Here is an 18,655-nt window from a genome sequence, read left to right as displayed (position 1 = left end):
CAGGAACACAAAAAGAAAGACGAATCAAAGGGTTTTTTTCACCTGACTTAAACCGGGCGATTTCTTTTGTCAATTCGAGAGCAGTCCAATGCATGCAAGAAGAACAGACTAACCCTAAGACTGTTCTATTTGGAATTACAGGTTTTTTTATGACGACAGACGAGGAGAGGGCGAGTAGCAAATGTACAGGGGAGAGAGAGAGAAATAGAGAGAGAGAGTGTGGAAGAATGAGGAAAGCAAAGGACAACCAAAACGACCGCTCGTTTGCCGTTTCGGCATTACTTCGGCATGCAGTATTTTCTTCTTCTTTTCTTTTTTTTTTAGCTTCAACCAGCATTCTACGTGGACTTTAAGCTCACCCTTCTTGGACCTTACACAATATTATTGTGGTAAGAGAAGGCGAGGGGCGGGGGACCAACGAGCAGCCGAGCACCGAGCGAGCCCCAAAATCTGAGAGCGAAGGCCGGAGAAAGCAAAAGCGCCAGAGCAGCAACGAGAGAGAGCCGAGAGGATCCAAAATCTGAGGCAAATTAAAAAGGACCAAAAAAAAAAACGGGGGAAAAGAGAAAGGGAAATTAAGTATGTGCAACACGTCTAGTCTAGTACAATAAATATGTGCATGCAGATCTGTTAAAAGCGAACATTTTTCTCGTAAGGAAGAGGAGAGGAGAATCAAATTTACTGTGCGACCACCCGTGTTTGACGTGGCTCCACGTGTCGATTCCTGATTGGGCAACGGCCGCCGACGTGGATGTGCCGGCCCGCCCGCCCAACATTTTCTCATCTCTTTTCTCCTCCCAGCGTTTGGATTTGGCGCTGGAGAGAATCGGATATGGATAACACAAGCAGCGGCACATGACCCCCAACTCCTCCACACATCGCCCGAAGCTTCTGCAAGCATTCCCCTCGATCACCTCTCCATCTCCGAAGCAAGGCGAAGAAGACGGGAGGAGGAGGGAGGAGGAGGAAGGAGAAGATGATGATGGGCGCGTCCTTCGTCTCGACCCTGCCTTCTCTGCTCCCACTTCAAGCTCAAGCGGCTTCTCCTTCTCCTTCTCCTTCTCCTTCTCCTTCCTCCTCGTCCTCCGCCGCCTCCGTCAGACCCCCCGCTCGCTCCGTTAGTTTCTTCCCCCTCTCCTCGCCCAGCCTGCTTTCTGTTTCCGACATCCGCATTGCGAATTGCTCTCGCGCTGCATGGATTGAGCGTTAGTTCCTGTTCTGATCGGCGTAGTGCTTGTTGTCTTTTCCCGGTCGCCGGAGTTCAGGTTGTAGCTCGCTGCAAGACGGACAACGGTTTCGCCGGTGTCGAGGAGTTGAGCCGACGGGACGTGCTCAAATGCGCCGGCGCCGGTATCGGCATTGTAAGTGCAGTTTCTGTCGAGCCATGCGTCAGCTGCATTGAGCTCCGTGAATGTGATCTTCTGTCTGTTGACTGAGTTGGGTTTCGAGGGGTCATAATAGGGTTCTTGTTTGCAGCAAATTTGATTGGACCGTGAGATTGGGTGCTTATCTGTTTGTTCGGTCACGATTGAGATTTCATTCTGGTTTGCAATGTGCCCTTTTGGTTTGTGTAAATGACGAACCATTCTTTTAGCTTGGATTATGATGAGTTTCTGCCAGTTGTGATCTCTCAGGAACTGATAGCAAGCTCCGGATCGTTTGTTGAATTGGCCCATGCTGCTGATTTGATTCAACGCCGGCAGCGTTCCGAGTTTCTTTGTAAGCCCATCGAAGAGTTGCTTCTCTTTCTATGCTAGTGCATTGTATATGAATCTCCAGAATCGAATCGAATTGACTTCTTCTTTTCCTCAGCAAGTGTCAGGGGCACCCTTTACTCGGCTATAAAGGTGAATTTTGTTTTGCTCATTAATAATTGCCATTTAACCGCATGATTTTTGCTCTCGTGATTTCATTACACATTTTCTAGAATGCTACACTCCGATGCAATTTTATAACTTTTTTTTCTCTTGGACTCATTTCAGGGAAACCCAGATCTTATCCCATCTTTGCTGACGTTGGCATTAAATGATGCTATGACTTATGACAAGGTCAGACTGATAAATTTTACATGTTGAAACTTAATGGGAATAGTTCATCTCACTGAGGGTTTTCCCTTAAATGATGAGGTGAAGATTGGCTGCTGATTTATTTTCCCTTAAGTTTGCAGGCCTCAAAATCTGGTGGCCCAAATGGATCCATAAGGTTCAGGTACTTGTCACATTAAAACATGTGAATGCTGATGTGAGTTGATGATCAATAGCGCAGAGCAGAATATTCAATTTGTTGGGTTTAGTGAGCCCCCTAATTTGGACTTTCTGAGGGTTGAACACTTCACACGACTGGCTTGCTCTCAGAATTATATTCTAGTGAGGTCTTCGTTTCAATGTCAAGATCCAAGTGTAATTTCTTAATGCTTTTATATGCAGTTCTGTATTTTTTATTCAATGTCATCCAGAAATCTCCATTTAGAGAATCTAGAAGCTGAGCATCTAGAGATAATTGAGGAAAATAGAAGGAGAAAACTTGATTTCCCTGCAGGATGGTTCCCATGTATTCAAGTTCTTTAGAACATAACACGTGTATCTTCCAGTTTAAAATTTCATGCTTTTGCGGCATATCTTTTATCTCCTAGACAAGACTCACCGTGATTTTCAATGTCATGAATTGTTATTTCTTGAAGCTCAGAGATTAGCAGACCAGAGAATAAGCGGCTTTCAGCTGCTATGAACTTATTGGAAGAAGCTAAGAAGGAAATAGATTCTTATTCCAAGGGTGGACCCATATCCTACGCAGATCTTATACAGTATGCAGGTTTGTACATGTTACATAGCTAAGTTGCATGTCACTAGCATAAAATGCTGCACTCAGTCTGAACTTCTGTTAGTACCTTCTAGAATAGACCCTAGAGAAGAAGCATTTACTAATGCCATTAGGCTTGGAGATCTGGTATTGAATATCTCATGTCATGTATTAAAAGTGGATTATGTCTCAATTCTGTCAGCTTATCGATAGGAGGAAATTCTAATTAAAGTTCTCCCTATAAACAGCGCAGAGTGCAGCCAAGGCTACCTTTCTCGCTGCAGCCATTCGCAAATGTGGTGGGAATGAAGAGAAAGGAAACTTGCTCTACACTGCCTATGGTTCCAACGGACAGGTAATTTCTAATTCATTGTGTGCATGGAGGCATATGTGTGTTTGCCACGGAATTTTATAGTGTATAATCACCAACCAAATAGGAATAATATTTCCTACAACTAGTAATTTAGTATTTGTAATGTGGCACTGCATAACTTATAGTCAGTGTATCTTGTGAGATGAAGTAGTTTAGGATGAGACATACACGAGGCTAAAATTTACTTGCCGCAGTAGTTTCTCAGGTAATATTTGAAAAATGGTTTCATGTTAACAACAGATAAAGGATTTGTTTCAGCATGTACTGCTTCATCTGACGATTGCCATAAAGTACCTTGTTATTGACCATTTGTTGTAGCTCACCATTGCTATGTTCATTCAATAGCTTTATTCCTGAATACCTGTTTAGAAAAAAATGATCCCTATGGTTTACCAATTTTTCCTCTGGAATACATTGGAAATGCACCTATGAAAAACATAACAACTGCCTTGACTAATTGTTTCTCAAATAACTTTCATATTTTTAGTTCTGATTTCCACATTATGTATATCGCCCGGTCATGTAGTGGGGCTTGTTTGACAAACAATTTGGGAGGTCAGACACCGCGGAACCAGATCCAGAAGGTAGGGTCCCCCAGTGGGAGAAGGCCAGTGTGAAGGAAATGAAAGATAAATTCTCAGCCATTGGGTTTGGTCCTCGGCAGGTATATTCATGAGAACATTTACTACTTATGCAGGAATTTTCGATACTCCCATGCATATATTGTTCTCTTGATGCACGAAGATTTTCATCTACAAAACCGCAATGGGAAAACAAGGCTATCTTTATTATTTCGAAAAACCAATAGACATGCAGCTAACAAGCAGTTTCATGCTGCGTATTGCATTCAGATATATTAGATGATTCATTTCTCTATTCTGTTAATCTCATTCTCTGAAGTAGCTAGATTGTTTTCTTAAATTTCCATACCATATATCGTTTTCTGCAACCATAGATTTTTGGAAATTTTTTTCAAAGCTCAAAAATAGAGATTTGAGATGGTACTCCGTGAAATTATCTCTATTTGCAGATTAGTCTTGTAATGAGATTTAAACATTCTCAGTGTCGCTTCCCGTCAATCTTGAAAACTGGTTGTTAATGATGGACTGCATGGAAACTATGGCTGGTTAACCTAAGCAAATGAAGTGGCGGTGTTGACTTTTTCAAATGACTGCTCAGAAGTTGATGTCTAGAAGTAGAATAGCACGCAGATTGGTTTGCAATATTGATTTCTCAAGTGATGTGACATATTACTATTGGGTTTTGAATATGACCCACTTGCTTAAATGGCAACTTGAAGCTTGCCACATCATTTTTTAAATCAATCTTAATATATCTATCAGTATCCCAATGCCTAACGGGCTAAACTCTGATATATGGTGGCAATAAATCATTTCGTAAATCAATCTTCATTGCATGACCGGCTACTAATTTTCATCTCCTATCCTCAGTAGGACACCGTGCATGTTTGCTCATTTAACTCTGCTTTTATCTTCTCGACTGAACAGCTAGCAGTGATGTCTTTGTTTCTGGGTCCTGATCAGAACGCAACAGAGACATTATTAGCCACCGATCCAGATGTGTCTCCATGGGTTCAAAAATACCAAAGAAGCCGAGAGACAGTGTCAGAGACAGATTATGAGGTTGGTTATACCAGTGGCTCTTTTCAGTATGGGAAAGCTTTACTTGATATTTGCCATCATGGTGGTGAAGAATAATCTCTCCCTTCAACAGAAGAAAAACAATACTATGGCCTTCTGTGCCTCAAGAAAAAAACGAAATCTCTGAATCGCAATCGATTTTTGTTGACCAAAAAGAATAGTTAATGTAAAGAGTCTTAAAATCGTGGCATTCGCTTCACTCCGACGTTAATCTTAACCTGGTCTCTTTGCAGGTCGATTTGATAACTACTCTGACGAAATTAAGCAGCTTGGGGCAACAAATCAATTACGAAGCGTACACCTACCCGGTTCCAAGGGTTGATTTGGGAAAGCTCAAATTGTGAGGGAAAGAAGTCGTCGGATATATTTGATCTCCGCAAGCGCAACAGAGAGAGGGCATACACAAATTCTGGCCCAGTTTTCACATCTCTCTTCAACAGCTTTCCCCATGGCACATAGATTCACTGTGCCATTCTATCGTTCACCTGTATTCGACATAAACATTGACGAGGGTAACTTATGAGATTATCATGTTTTACCATTTCGTGTATTACTTGTTAAATTAGTGTTTGATCTCTTGTTTTCTCAGTGCCTTCCAAAAAGAGTATCGCCTTCCATTAAAACAAGACCACCTTATGGTGCAAGGTTCGTAAACCAAATGAACCAGAGTCACTTCGAAATACGTAATCTTTGAATGATTGCCCTGTGGAAAGGGAAGACAATTGGCCAATCCAAGAACGTCTTTCCTTGCTAAGATCAATCACAAGGATCATTGGGCGCCGAGAAAGACTAGTCTACTGCTAAGGAAAGAGAAGGGAGTTTGGTTTAACCCCGTGAATTTTGAACTAATAAGCCACGGCGGGATCAATCCCAACTTTTCTATCTTCATAAGATTAACTCAAGTAGAATATATCTGTTATTAAGAAAACTATTTTAACAATGGAAATGCGGAACAAAAAATTGCCAAGGCAGTGATCCTTCAGTGAAGGAGATATCAGTTGCCTCCCCTACCTCAATATTTTGAAGACAGAAAAACAAAATTGCAGACATTTAATCCCCTGTAAAAGTCAAAAATAAAATACAGATAGAGCCATGAGATTGATCTAATGGGACTTTGGAGTAATTCGCTCAAGCCCGCCCATAAATGGTCGCAATGGCTCGGGAATCACGATGGAGCCATCTTCTTGCTGATAATTTTCCAGTATACACACAATCATCCGGGGTATTGCGCAGGCAGTCGCATTTAAAGTGTGAACAAACTGTGTAGGAACGTTGCCTTTACCCTTCTTAGGAGTTGACGACGGTGGTTCTGAGGGCCGATACCGGATTCCTAATCGACGACTTTGATAGTCCGTACAATTTGAAGCACTTGATATCTAATTCGTTCATCAAACAATGATGAGGGGAGTTATGTTTAATCATCAACGATTGATACACCTCTGATAAGTTAAGGAAGCAGGAAGTAATGCCAAACAAAACTAATAAGCAGCTAACCTCTCCATATCGTCCTAAACCGGGCATCCATGCCTCCACATCAAACTTACGATAAGCAGGTGCACCTAAATCTGCCGTCGCCATATCCAAAGTCCTGCAAAGAAGCTCGAAATTCATATAGCCTGGAAGTTAATTTTTAGACAAGTGTTACGACGGTGAAAGAGAACCATACTTAAAATGCAATCCTAGTGATGAGAAGAGTTCTTCTTCGATTCTGATGAGCTCTTCATGATATGAATCACTTTCCTCTGGTCGACATAAAACGAACATCTCAACCTTGCTAAATTGGTGCACACGATAGAGGCCCCTGCATTGAATAGTTGCGGAAATTATCACACGGCAGAGAACTACAGGACCTGTTTGTAGAGAAGAGAAGCTACAACGAGAAACCATGAAGTGGACAGACACATGTCAGGAACAGCTGAACATGGTTATCAAATATCAAGATGGCAATGGTAAATTACATGGTACACTTTCTTGTCGTAATACCAACTGCTGATATTTCAAAACTAAATCAAATGAAAAACTTCAACTCGCTCTATGACAAAGCTATCAGACTTTGGGATCTTAATTTGCAGTGTAAAACTCATAGTAACGAGAACTAAAAGTTTCACTTTCAATTTCTGGCCAAAAACAAAAGTTCCACTTTCCCATCACTCAACCACATCTCCTTACATTCAAGAAAATCATAGGCTGTTGCTACTTCCACAGCCAAAGAGTAATATCTACATAAGCAAAAGGACGAAAAATGCCCCCAAAAGTGACGGCGTAAGTTTGAGCTGAAAAAGAAGCAACTTCTCGATAAAGTGGAAAGAGAAAAAGATCAGCGATGCTCCAATCCAAAAAAAGCAAAGCACAGCTCTTTCCGTGCCCATTTTTCCTCAAGCACGAATATGGAAGTAGATACATACATATGTGTGTAGGTACCTAATTATTCCACCGGTCTAGAGCACTGCTCGACAAGATCCCATATTAGTCATGGACTGGCAACAAGAAAGGTTTCCCATTTTCACTCATCAAACACGAAAGGTACACAAGTAGGATTTCTCCATGGTGAAAAGAAAACATATGAACTCATTAGAGTTTCTTGCGATTTTCTAGAATTTCTCTTCAGAGTTGTTAGTTAATACGAGAGAGGAAGATAAGTTAGAGTGCATGGTGAAATTTAAGTGAGGGTATCTTCGTCATTTAAGTCTGCAATAATCAGGCCCTGTCTCAAGCCGCTAGCTCACGAAGGAAAGGCATGACAACAACATAACTTGAGATAGATTTCCACAGAAAGTTAAATACACGAAGGCCCTCCTCGTCTTTGCCTCTCCAATACTTAAAGAGCCCGGGATCCCCTAACATACATTGTAACACTTAGACCCCTTTAGCTTTTAACATTATGTTCCTAGGACCCTCGATTTGATCCTGCGACCCAATTAAAGTAATAATAAATTAAGTACTTTCATCCTGATTTACAATCTACAGAAACTTATTAGGTAGCATTATGCGAGTGCCTCAGTAAAAAACTTTATCTGACATTAAACAAGAATTAGTTGGCCTAAGGCATTTTTTTTTGTTGGGCCCACACCCTTCGTTAAGTCTGAGTCTGAAAATGCAGTTAAGATAATTACATTTTAATTGCAGATAAACTATAAATGTATAGGCAGATTTAACTGTCAGAACGTCTAAACAAAACTTAAGTAAAAAAGTGATGTTTCCATACCACATTTCAAGGGACAGGTACTTGCATTGGGCACTCTAAATAGTCCTAATGACAAAGTAAAATCATCTGCCAGAGAAAATATGGATACATAAACATTTAGAATTTTTCACCTAGTGCAACAGAGATGGAGATAGGCAGCTAGAGTCACGAGATTACATGAATAGGCTGTGCTTGACTTACCTAGTTGCAGCTCCAGCAGCACCCGCCTCTGTACGAAAACAATGGGAAGATGCCACATACTTCAAAGGAAGTTGTGAGTCAGCAAGAATGGAATCCATATGAATTCCACCAACTGGGATCTCAGCAGTGCCAATAAGACACTGATCACTGCCCTCAACAGAATAAACCTGTCAAATATCAACATAATGTCATCAACCACTACCAAATCTTTATCAACTACTGCAGTTATAGATAAATTGGGACCCAATTCCATCATCTTAAACTTGTTGCAGGACCTAAATTAGAAGGTTTCTCCCAAAAGAAGGGAAAACAAAATCAGCTTGAGTATATATATCCCAATATGAAGTCATGAAACATATGCCGTACATAACATGCCAGTGTATTTCAGTGCTTCTGGAGATAGTTTTCTGACCCAGAATAACCAAAAGATGTAGAGTGCTGACAGATTCCATTTCAAATTTAAACAGAAAGAGGGCAAACCTGTGTGTTTTCTCCACGAGGTTGGAAGCCACACTTTTCAACAACAGACGATCTCACAATTTCTGGGGTTGTTAAAGGAGTGAAGCCCCTTTTAACAACCTCAAAGACTGTCCAATTAGTTAAAGCCATTTCTAGCATAACTGCTTCATTCTTGAGGTAGTAGAACTTTGATCCACTGACCTATATACAATATACAATATACAATGGGATAACACATCAAAAAGTTAGACTCCATTCTAGGTCAACATATAGAAGGAAGAACAGTAAAGCCTTGTCATCGGAACTTAAGTGAAGGGTTAAGAATAACTGCAAGAGGGGAAGTAATAAACTGTCCACGGGCAACAGGAGCCTGTAACATTACAAGCACCACTGGCAGTCTAGTCAAATGCCACCCAAAAACCAGGTCTATAATATATAAAACAAACAAAAAAATTTCTTCTTCAATATATCAATGGATAATAAACAGCAAAAGCCCAAACAGAATCAACTCATACATTAACCAAATCACAGCACATGCAGATATATCAAACCCGTGCAAGATCATTTCCACCAAAAACTATTTTCGATTAAAAAAAAATTTCCCAGATAAAAGAGAGAGGTGCCTCAATACCTAAAGTGAATAGGCAGTATACCTTTGCTGCAGCATCAAAATCGAAAAGGTCAAGTTCCTTGCCGAGTTGTAAATGGTCCTTGATAGGAAAACTAAACTCACGGGGGCTTCCAACCTGCTCCAACATAACTTACATGAGAAAGACAGGTTAGAAAAGCTACACAAATCTTACCAAGCACCAATACGCTCTCCGTTCTAGGATTGAGACGAGTGAGAAGAATATAAAGATGCAAGAATAATTACTATGCAGTGCACATTGACATTAAAAATTGATTATTTCCACAAGTAATGTCAGATGGACAATACGTGTATACAATCACCACCTTAACCATTCAAGAAGATACTTGTTTATGCAGATCATTTTTATCGCTAACAGTGTTTCTTACAAAAATCCAGGATACGAATCAAGATGGATACCGTTGTTCTAATAGTTGAGCAATCCTCATCTCCTATAGGAACATCCGGATGAGTCATATTAGGAATACATTGTGCTTCCTGCTGAAGCTCATCCGTGAGCTTAAGCAGGTCTTCTTCCAAAGTAACCAGCCCTTCCTTCAGATTCTTCCCTGAAATGCAATGCCGCGGATTAACAAAAGAGACAATAACTAAAAGGAAAACTTTTTTTCTTCGCAAGAACTACTTAAACAAAAAATTTGGATTTACCTAAAATCTTGGCCAGGAAGAAAAAAAAAACCAACCTTCCTCTATAAGTTTCTGTCTCTCTGAAGGCTCCAGCTTTCCTTTCATCTTGTTTGCTACCACATTCCTCTCCCCGCGAAGACGCTCCACTTCCTGCTATCTGTGGGTCAAAATTAGCTCAAATTGAGATGAAAACCAGTTCTTTCATTAACCCCAAAACCAACTATATGTTTCGCGTGATAACATAAAGCAATACGAAACTTTTCATCTCCTTATATTCTGTTGCCCAATTAAAATGGATACAGAAGCACAAATTTTCCATAATTTCCAACTTCAAACCAACAAACTGAAGCCTACCACTTTAACAGTGCACCAAAAGCCCGACCAGCAATCGAAGGTGAAAAAAGCACTAAAGTTTCAAATCGAAACCTGACCTTCTGAATCTCCAGCATCTTGGCATAGAGCTCGAGCACAAGCTCCAAGTCGGCATTCGAATTCCTGTTCCTAATGTTAGCGGCAACGGCGTCCTTGTTGTCCCTGATCCATTTGAAGTCGATCGACGCATTCCACTGCGTCTTCGCAACTGGAAAAAAAAAAGAAAAAAGCAACGAATCAATCCCCAAAAAAGCTACTTCTTTACGAGCAGCAAGATCGAATTTTTTGGGCGAGAGAAACCAAAGCAAAGAAAAAAGAGAGTGCAGAAACTCGCGCTGATCATCTGAATTCGTCTTGGTCGCGACCTTCGACGAGGTGGACGCGGCGGGTTGGGCCGCCGGGGCGGAAGAGAGTGCTCTGGCGACGGGCGAGAAGCGAAGCGGGGCGCGCGGAGAACGGAAGAGCGCCGGAGTTACGGGGGCGAGGGCGAAGCGCGACGGAGGAGATAGAGAAGGAAGAGCGGCGAGCTTCAAGGAGTGTAGAGCGGCGCCGCCGAAGCAGCAACACCCGAGTCTCATCTTCGTCAACCTCCGTCCGCCGAAGCTTCTGTGGTTTGGTCCGAGACACTGCGGCGAGAGAGCCAGAGCGAGAGAGAGAGAGAGGGAGAGTTTATCTTCGGCTTCTGGCGGAGACAGCAGACAGCCGGTCGGACGGGCCGGTTCGGATTTCCGGTCTGAAATGCTCGAACGGTTCGTTTGTTCCGTTTTTTCCTCGGCCGTGTTGAACCGTTCCTCTTTCCATGTGCTTCGTAGAGATGGAAATGAGAACATATTCACTTTCACTTATATCCAATGATGATAATAATAATAATAATTCAACACCATCGCTCGTGTGTGTTTTTTTTCCTTATATTTAGATCCCTATAGAGCTACTATGCGGTTATACCTGAAAAGATTTTAACATTATCGATTTCGCAAGCGTGTCCGATCAACTTATATCGGATACTTTTCCAATAATATGAAACGCGTCGAGTTTTGTGATCTATCTCGATAATCTAGAAAAATGCACATACAAAAACCATTTGAGTTGTCCCTTACCAAAAAAAAAAAACCATTTGAGTTGTAAAACTTTAATGGCATCACAAGCTTAAATTGATTTACTTGGATCTATTACGAGTACATCAGTCTCGAGGTGCGCATGTACCTCTATCTAGGTTTTTCGACACGCTGAGCATAACTTATATAAATTATATACCAATCTCGTGTCGTAAATCTTTACATTTATAAGTTAATTGAAGCACCATGAGGAGTCCATCATGTAAGTTTATATATATATATCAAATAAAGCTCTGAATTCCCTTCGGAAGAGTCCATAATTTAAGTCAATCTGAGCATGACGAGAAGAAACGTCTAAGTTTGGCAATAACTCAATAACGTCAATGTTGATTCATAATCAAAAGACAGCAAAAACGATATGATAACATCGATATTTATAGTGCGAAGGGCAGACCTAATATCCCAATTGGACAGACATTAAAGACCGAGATTTTAATCAGATAGCAATAAATTTAACAGCCAATAAAATTGAATTAACAAGAACCTCGGTATAAATCGGCTACATGAAATTCATGTTATTTTAGGGATTGCGATGCATCGAATTTCACAGTAATAAGCTTTGGACGATGAAGGATGGATCGATATGATGTGGCGAGACGACCTTTCTGCAGCTTTTTTTCGTGGCGTACGGTACTACACCGGTGCTCGTAATTCAGGAGGACGACGTTTCGTGTTCCTTTTGGACTTATCTTCCCTCCTTCTACAATTGCAAGTTCTCACCATCACATGCATGTCATGTAATCACGTCGTTATAGGCTTCCAAAAACAGACAACCGCATTAATTAGGACCTCTAAAAACTACCAATTAAGGCCGCTATTACTGTAATTATTTATTATTATTATTATTATTGCCTCTTAAACTAATCAGGCCAGCATCTCGCTTTTCCCGTGATTACTTTAATTTCCCTATATTTCCCGCAGTTAATACAGAAGGTACTAGATAACTCATTTCTTGTCTATTCCCCCACCCCAAAAGAAAAGGAAAATGGAAAAAAGGAGCTTATATCTATTATACGTATTGTAATTAAAACATATTAAACATAATAAAAAGAAAATATCTCGATAAATTTAGAACACGGGGCAAACACGACTTCTTTGGGAGATTTTTTTTAGTAAGAAATCGGGGCAAAGCCCTAAAGTTATACCGTTTACTCTCGTAACGAAACTCGGTCCTTTCTTATCTCTTTTATCAGCAAAGCAAGCAGACTTCTCAATGGCCTTTCTAATGCTAGAGTTTCATTTACATCCGATGATGCATCTAATTTGCTAAGTAATCTATACATGAGTTTCCTTCCTTAAAAGCACGTACGATTTTAGCCTGCTCAAAATACTCTTAACATTTTCCTAATTTGAGAAAGGAGAATGCCCCCAGAATCGAGAGAGAGAGGGAGTTGATTTCTGAAGAAGGGAAACAGCCGCTTGCGAGTCGACCAACATGATAAGAATATATGCTTTCCAACGTTCTATTTCGAACGAAGTTGCGCGAACCTAGCAAAGCCAATTTACCATCTCGCGGGGCCAGTCGCTTCTAAAGAGAGAGAGAGAGCACACGCTGCACGCGCCTTTAACGAAGAAGGCTCCAGAGCCACTCGTTGATCCAATGCTTTTGTGTCCCCCCCAATCGATTTCGCACGTGGGCCCGCCTCGGTGGTGGGGGGAGGGCAGTGAAGACATCCCCAGAAGAGGACAAAAGAGGCGAGTTTTGACCGGTCAAAGAGAGAACTTTTGGTGGGGTCCGGAGATATTTTCTCGATGTTTGGATAAAACCCGGCCCCGTGAACCGCCGTGCACGGGGAGGATAACCCATCGTCATTGACGCAAGCCCCTCCTCCTCTCTCTCTCTCCTCCTCCTCGAGTCCTCGCCGTCGCGAAATACAAAACGACGACCTTTCACGTTCCCGCACCACTTCCCCATTCCTCATTTTTCCCTTTCAGCATCTTCTTCACGGGGCAGAGAGAGGGAGAGGTGTGCGCCTTCTTTTACGGGTCATGTCCTTTCTCTTCTTTTTTAGCTCCAAGACCGAACTAGACCCCCCCGCCCATCCGTCCGTCCTTCCTTCCTTCCTCCTCTTCCTCGCGATCGAGAAACTGCGGACCAGAAAAGGGTCGCTGAACCCTTTTTCGTTCCTCACTTATATACGTGCCCAATCTCTTCTTCTTCTTCAGGAAGCAGCAGCAGCAGCTCAGAACCTGAAGAGTCTCTTCTCCTTTGTTCGTTCCTAGCCCCCCCCCAGATCTGCAGAGAAACCGATTCGCTGAGCGGGACCCCAAGAACCAAAAAGATGGAGAAAACCCATCATCATTCCTCCTCCTCTGCAGAATCCTCTGCCACTAGCTCCGAGCACTACCTCAAGCACCTCAACAAGCTCTCTCACAAGATCTCCAAGCCCCCGCTCAGGAAGCACCCTCTGGACCCGCTTGTTCCGGATCAGCCCGATCAGTCCCTGGCGCAGAGCACGGCCGCGGTCAACCAGAACCAGCCGGCGCAGCTTCAAGCGCCGCCCCCGCCCCAAGCCCAGCCGCCGCAGCAGCCGCCCGTGTACAACATCAACAAGAACGACTTCCGCGACGTCGTCCAGAAGCTCACCGGCTCGACCAGCCACGACCGAGCCCCCACTCCGCCGCCGCCGCCGCAGCAGCAGCAGCAGCAGCAGCAGCCGCAGGTTCAAGCTCCGAAGCCGCCGAGCTCGCGGCTGCACCGGATCCGACCTCCGCCCCTCGCGCAGCTCATCAACCGCCCCAACGGCCTCGTTTCGCAGCAGCAGCAGCAGCAAACTTCCATGCTAAATCCTAACATCCTGCACCCCATGAACTCCTTGAACGGAACTATGAACCCTAACAACGTTATGAGCTCCGGCTTCAACCCGATGGGAAGACCAGTAGCGCCCCTATCGCCACTGCCGCCGCTCCCGTCCGTACATGCGGCGGCGGAATCGCCCGTGTCCGCCTACATGCGGCGCCTCCAAGGCACGATCGCCGCCGTAGATCCAAGACTCGATCAGTTCACCGGATTCGGACCGCTGGCTCCCCTGGCCTCGCCCCGGTGGAGCAATTTGGCCCCTCCTCCGCCGCAGCAGCAGCAGCAGCAGCAGGTGGCGGCTCCTGGCGAGGGTTCAATCCCTCCTCCGCCCGAACCGGCGGCACAGCTGCAGCTTCCGCCGTCGTCGCCGATGCCATTCGGGTGCTTGAATTCGCCGCGGTCGGCCTACACTCTACTCTCGCCGGGGTTCCTGTTCTCGCCGACGTCGGGTCAGCTGGGGTTCCCGCAGCTCCCCCTATCTCCGACGGTGCCCGTGTCGAGCCCTGGAGACAGAGGACTTTAGTTTCGGCGGGGTCCGAGGTTAGAGAGGCTTAGAGGTTTAAAGCTGTCACAGGGAAGAAGATTACACCAAAGTTTATTATGTTTTTAAGGTGGGGGTGGTGTACATTGTTACTTGTTAGGAAGGATAGGGAGGTTTAGTCGATTTACATTGTTGATTTTGGTGCGAATTTGGCCGATGTTTAGTAGAGGGCATGTAAAACGGACATCAAAGACATGAAACAGCTTGGTTTAGTTTCGATGGAGAACTATTGAGGCTGTCGTTGTCGTGAGAACCCTCAAATCATGATATATGTTTGGATTCTTTCTTGGATGAATGACATATGATATGTTTCACTTTCGCCCGTGCGCACCCAAGTAGTATGTAGCTCCGATCTTTTCCTCTCTAATATGGAATATGCCTCGTGCTTTCAACACAGTTTTATGTAAACCGCAGCAAGAAGTGTTTCATGGTTTCTTGCTATTCCGAAAGCGATCATTCTCTAAACTTACCAGTTACCTTTCTTTTGATTGTTTGTTACACCTTGGATTAAACGAGACGAGACATAGAGGTGCACATAGGAATCACATCTCTTTTTGTCGGGATGTGAAGTACGGCGTGGCTGCGGCAGTTTCGATCCCCTCCAACGCAATTTTGCCGTCGGTGCCTTCGAAAGGTGAGCCTTTCTCAATAATGTGGATTCTCTCTCTTGCTCTGTGCAAGCACGGCGACCAAGGAAGTGAATTATTGTCTGGGTGTGGAGTGGCCGCTTTATGTGTTTGTTTTTGGTCAGAGGCTGCTTTATGTGTTAAAAGGACCATATTTCATTGGGCAAATGGGCACATCTTTGCTTTGTCGCTCTTTATGAAGACTAAAGTCAAAAAGACACGATCTTGCTTTGGGTCTTTACGAGCAATCAAAGTTGAGATGACTACCAACTTTAGTGTTTTAGTAGACTGGCCAGGTTTCATCGGCCTTGCAGGGGAAGGAAGACCTCCGACCGAGCGTTTTCACGCCTTCGCGTTTGCATAAGCAATCCCATGTCACTTGCATTTTAACCTGATCAATATAGGGTCGATATCATTTTGTAACACCGCAATGCAACATTTTGCATGTTTCAGAATAAAGAGTATCTTTAGAAAACAAGAGAGAATGTGTCGCTATTAATTTCCATAGGTTTGGGCTTTAGGGATTTTCATGTTGGTTGGTGAAACGAGGTGGGTAGAAATTACTGGGAGAAACTCACCAGAGTCTTACAAATCACAAGCAACTGCATGCATACGTGAGAAAATATTAACATTATCATGTCAGTATCTACATTTCTAATCCATTATTCAAGAAGCGGTAATCCAGTACACCTGTCTATACAATATGCTTATGCCAATTCTATTTGCCAATTTTGTCGAGAGTGAATTTGAACAAGGCTATCCGTGACACTCTCGGTTAGAATCAAGCCCCTTAGGAAATGTGGCCGCAAAAGAGAAAATCACCACATGTTTAAAGACACTGCGCAACTTCAAAAGCTGATGAGAAAATCTAAAGTGGAATAGAACTGAAACAACTGCCGAAGGCCATAATCATCCAACTTTTTCAGTAAAAATATTCATATATTGTAGGAAAACAACGTAATGAAATTCAATCAGTAGCCAAGTATTTTAGGCAAGCGAAGTTTCAAAGTTTGGAAAAGCATTCATACTTTGATGTGATGTAAATGCACGGACCAAGTACTATTAGCATGGAAAGTATGAAAGGTCCACCCACTGAGCTAGCACGTCAAATACCAGATCCTTAAAGCTAAATTTATCGAGGAAATTGCCAGTAGACATGTCTAAAAGTTAAGCGACAGTCGCGGACATTTATTTAGATTCCACCCAACATTTTCCAGTACTAAAGATTTGATAGCACATTGAATCAGATATCTTGTTGGCAAAGAAAGAAGATATCATCAGTCACATAGTCATATGAATAATCTAATAGAAGAGATCTGCTACACTTAGTGCAGAATCGAAGCTGCATGCCTCCAAGAAAAGTAAGACACAATTAATAGCACATGAGGAGATTGATGAGACAAACTAAAGCCAGAAACAAATTAAAAGAGACGATGATGGCTCCAACTTCGGAATAAAAGAGAAATCAGTAACAAACACCTTCTCCAAATAAAAACATTGAATGGAGAAATTCGACAGCGAGCAATGGTCAAGACCTCACTGCTGTTCATCAGGCTTCGGTGCTTCTTTAATCTCGTCTGCACCATCTTCCTGTACAAGAGCAGAACATAGTAAGTAACAAATTGGCGTTTGTATAGTCCATGATATCAAGAGGAACTAGATGAACATGCGTTGAAAAAGGAAAGATAGGAGACTAGTCCAAAAGAGAAACAAGGCAGGACCTGCATGTCGGAAGTCCACAAGGTGAGGTTGTCGCGAAGAAGTTGCATGATCAAAGTGCTGTCTTTGTAAGACTCCTCTCCTAGTGTATCCAACTCAGCAATTGCTTCATCAAAAGCCTGTCCCAGTGAGGGCCAATTGAACAAGTCACGAGCAGGCCGAGCATATATAATTTCATCAGGCAAAGAGATGATAATATAATCGTGCCATTTCACTTGCATTCAAACCTTTCCAGGATCTTAATAAAAGCTTTCAAAAGATACCAAATTTTTCCTTTTGTGGCCAAAAAGGAGTGTGTTCTGAAAACCAAGACTTCGGAACATTACCTACTCATAGGCTAAAGAGACGCATTGATCTAATCAAAGGCCTCTTACCTGCTTGGCCAAACTGCAAGCACGGTCAGGAGAATTCAGAATCTCATAATAGAAAACAGAAAAGTTGAGGGCTAGTCCAAGCCGGATCGGATGAGTTGGAGCCAGCTCCGTGTTGGCAATGTCCTGCAAACGATACCAAATTGCATACACAATCAATCTGCTTCGTCATGCAAAAGTACAAGGGCCACGAAGGGAATTAACCACATTCGCCTCAAACTGACATTATACCCAGCTTGCCTTACGATTCAGCAAAACAATCATAATAAGAGCGCATAGATTGTGCATGTTGGAGAATTAACTGCTATATCTACGCATAATATCCAGAAGAAGTACAACGAGAGAGGCTATCCCATGAAAATGGAAACATCATTAGCTCCTCTTCGCAAACACGACTTGTGCAAAATCTGATCAGTCAAGTACACATACGAGATCTATGGATCAAGCGCGGCCAGATCTTACGTCCTACGAATTCAATTGATATCTAAGAATCATGCAAAATCTGATCAATCATAATATACGCACGAGATCTAATTTAGTAAGTACTGCTGGATCCACATCCTACCATGATCTAGCAGGCATCATTCGACAAAAAAAATACACAACCGAGGCCCGAACGGACGAACCTGAGCGGCCTTGTAGGCGGTGAGAGTGCTCTCGGCGGCCTCCTTTCGCTCGGCGCCGGTCTTGAACTCGGCCAGGTACCGGTGGTAATCCCCCTTCATCTTCAGGTAGAAGACCTTGGAGTCGCCGGAGGCGGCGGAGGGGATGAGGCGGGAGTCGAGGAGCCTGAGGATGCCGGCGCAGATGCCGGAGAGCTCGGACTCGATCTTGGCGCGGTAGTCGCGGATGGCGGCGACGTGGTCCTCGTTGCCGCGGCTCTCCTCCTTCTGCTCGATGGAGGAGATGATGCGCCAGGAGGCGCGGCGGGCGCCGATCACGTTCTTGTAGGCGACGGAGAGGAGGTTGCGCTCCTCGACGGTGAGCTCCTCCGACTCGGCGCCGGCGGACACCTTCTCCATGAACTCCACCATCTCCTCGTAGCGCTCCGCCTGCTCCGCCAGCTTCGCCATGTACACGTTCTCCTCCCGCGCCGATGATGGTGCCGCCGTCGCCGCCATTGCTCTGCGCTGCGCTGCGCGCTCAGGCTCTTCTAGATCT

At 43.5% G+C, this 18,655-nt stretch overlaps 4 protein-coding genes across 7 annotated transcripts; 2 read left to right on the top strand and 2 right to left on the bottom strand.

The window, feature by feature from the left end:
* Positions 1 to 833: 833 nt before the first annotated feature.
* LOC115675947 (thylakoid lumenal 29 kDa protein, chloroplastic) lies at positions 834 to 5,374 on the top strand. 3 transcript variants are annotated; one of them, XM_056317387.1, is made up of 11 exons: positions 834 to 1,117; positions 1,266 to 1,361; positions 1,621 to 1,719; positions 1,813 to 1,847; positions 1,983 to 2,048; positions 2,168 to 2,208; positions 2,681 to 2,811; positions 3,048 to 3,154; positions 3,699 to 3,836; positions 4,681 to 4,815; positions 5,067 to 5,374. In XM_056317387.1, exons 1-11 carry the CDS (start codon positions 856 to 858, stop codon positions 5,175 to 5,177), a joined length of 1,221 nt encoding a protein of 406 aa, XP_056173362.1. In that variant the 5' UTR covers positions 834 to 855; the 3' UTR covers positions 5,178 to 5,374. The 3 variants fall into 3 exon arrangements, with proteins under 3 accessions (XP_056173362.1, XP_056173363.1, XP_056173364.1); XM_056317388.1 differs by having other exon boundaries at positions 866 to 1,117; positions 1,635 to 1,719; XM_056317389.1 differs by lacking the exon at positions 1,266 to 1,361 and having other exon boundaries at positions 867 to 1,117; positions 1,635 to 1,719.
* A 320-nt stretch (positions 5,375 to 5,694) lies between these two features.
* On the bottom strand, positions 5,695 to 10,991 carry LOC115675945 (serine--tRNA ligase, chloroplastic/mitochondrial). 2 transcript variants are annotated; one of them, XM_030598765.2, is made up of 10 exons: positions 10,657 to 10,991; positions 10,382 to 10,530; positions 10,007 to 10,100; positions 9,726 to 9,874; positions 9,331 to 9,423; positions 8,699 to 8,878; positions 8,219 to 8,385; positions 6,500 to 6,634; positions 6,328 to 6,421; positions 5,695 to 6,209 (listed from the first exon to the last, which is right to left on the bottom strand). In XM_030598765.2, exons 1-10 carry the CDS (start codon positions 10,898 to 10,900, stop codon positions 5,937 to 5,939), a joined length of 1,578 nt encoding a protein of 525 aa, XP_030454625.2. In that variant the 5' UTR covers positions 10,901 to 10,991; the 3' UTR covers positions 5,695 to 5,936. The 2 variants fall into 2 exon arrangements, with proteins under 2 accessions (XP_030454625.2, XP_030454626.2); XM_030598766.2 differs by lacking the exon at positions 10,657 to 10,991 and having other exon boundaries at positions 10,007 to 10,107; positions 10,382 to 10,524.
* A 2,267-nt stretch (positions 10,992 to 13,258) lies between these two features.
* On the top strand, positions 13,259 to 15,100 carry LOC115675953 (VQ motif-containing protein 9-like). The gene has a single exon (XM_030598781.2). The coding sequence runs from the start codon at positions 13,720 to 13,722 to the stop codon at positions 14,758 to 14,760; it is 1,041 nt and encodes a 346-aa protein (XP_030454641.2). The 5' UTR covers positions 13,259 to 13,719; the 3' UTR covers positions 14,761 to 15,100.
* A 1,513-nt stretch (positions 15,101 to 16,613) lies between these two features.
* LOC115675864 (14-3-3-like protein) lies at positions 16,614 to 18,655 on the bottom strand. The gene is made up of 4 exons (XM_030598646.2): positions 18,121 to 18,655; positions 17,498 to 17,620; positions 17,126 to 17,242; positions 16,614 to 16,994 (listed from the first exon to the last, which is right to left on the bottom strand). Exons 1-4 carry the CDS (start codon positions 18,613 to 18,615, stop codon positions 16,941 to 16,943), a joined length of 789 nt encoding a protein of 262 aa, XP_030454506.1. The 5' UTR covers positions 18,616 to 18,655; the 3' UTR covers positions 16,614 to 16,940.

Source organism: Syzygium oleosum, unplaced genomic scaffold, assembly GCF_021117445.2.
Source record: "Syzygium oleosum isolate NSW1041296 unplaced genomic scaffold, Sole_v2.1 Sole_v2.13, whole genome shotgun sequence".
NCBI classification, from domain to species: domain Eukaryota; kingdom Viridiplantae; phylum Streptophyta; class Magnoliopsida; order Myrtales; family Myrtaceae; genus Syzygium; species Syzygium oleosum.
The sequence above is the reverse complement of the archived record's forward strand: the minus strand, read 5'-3'. Positions and strand labels throughout refer to the sequence as shown.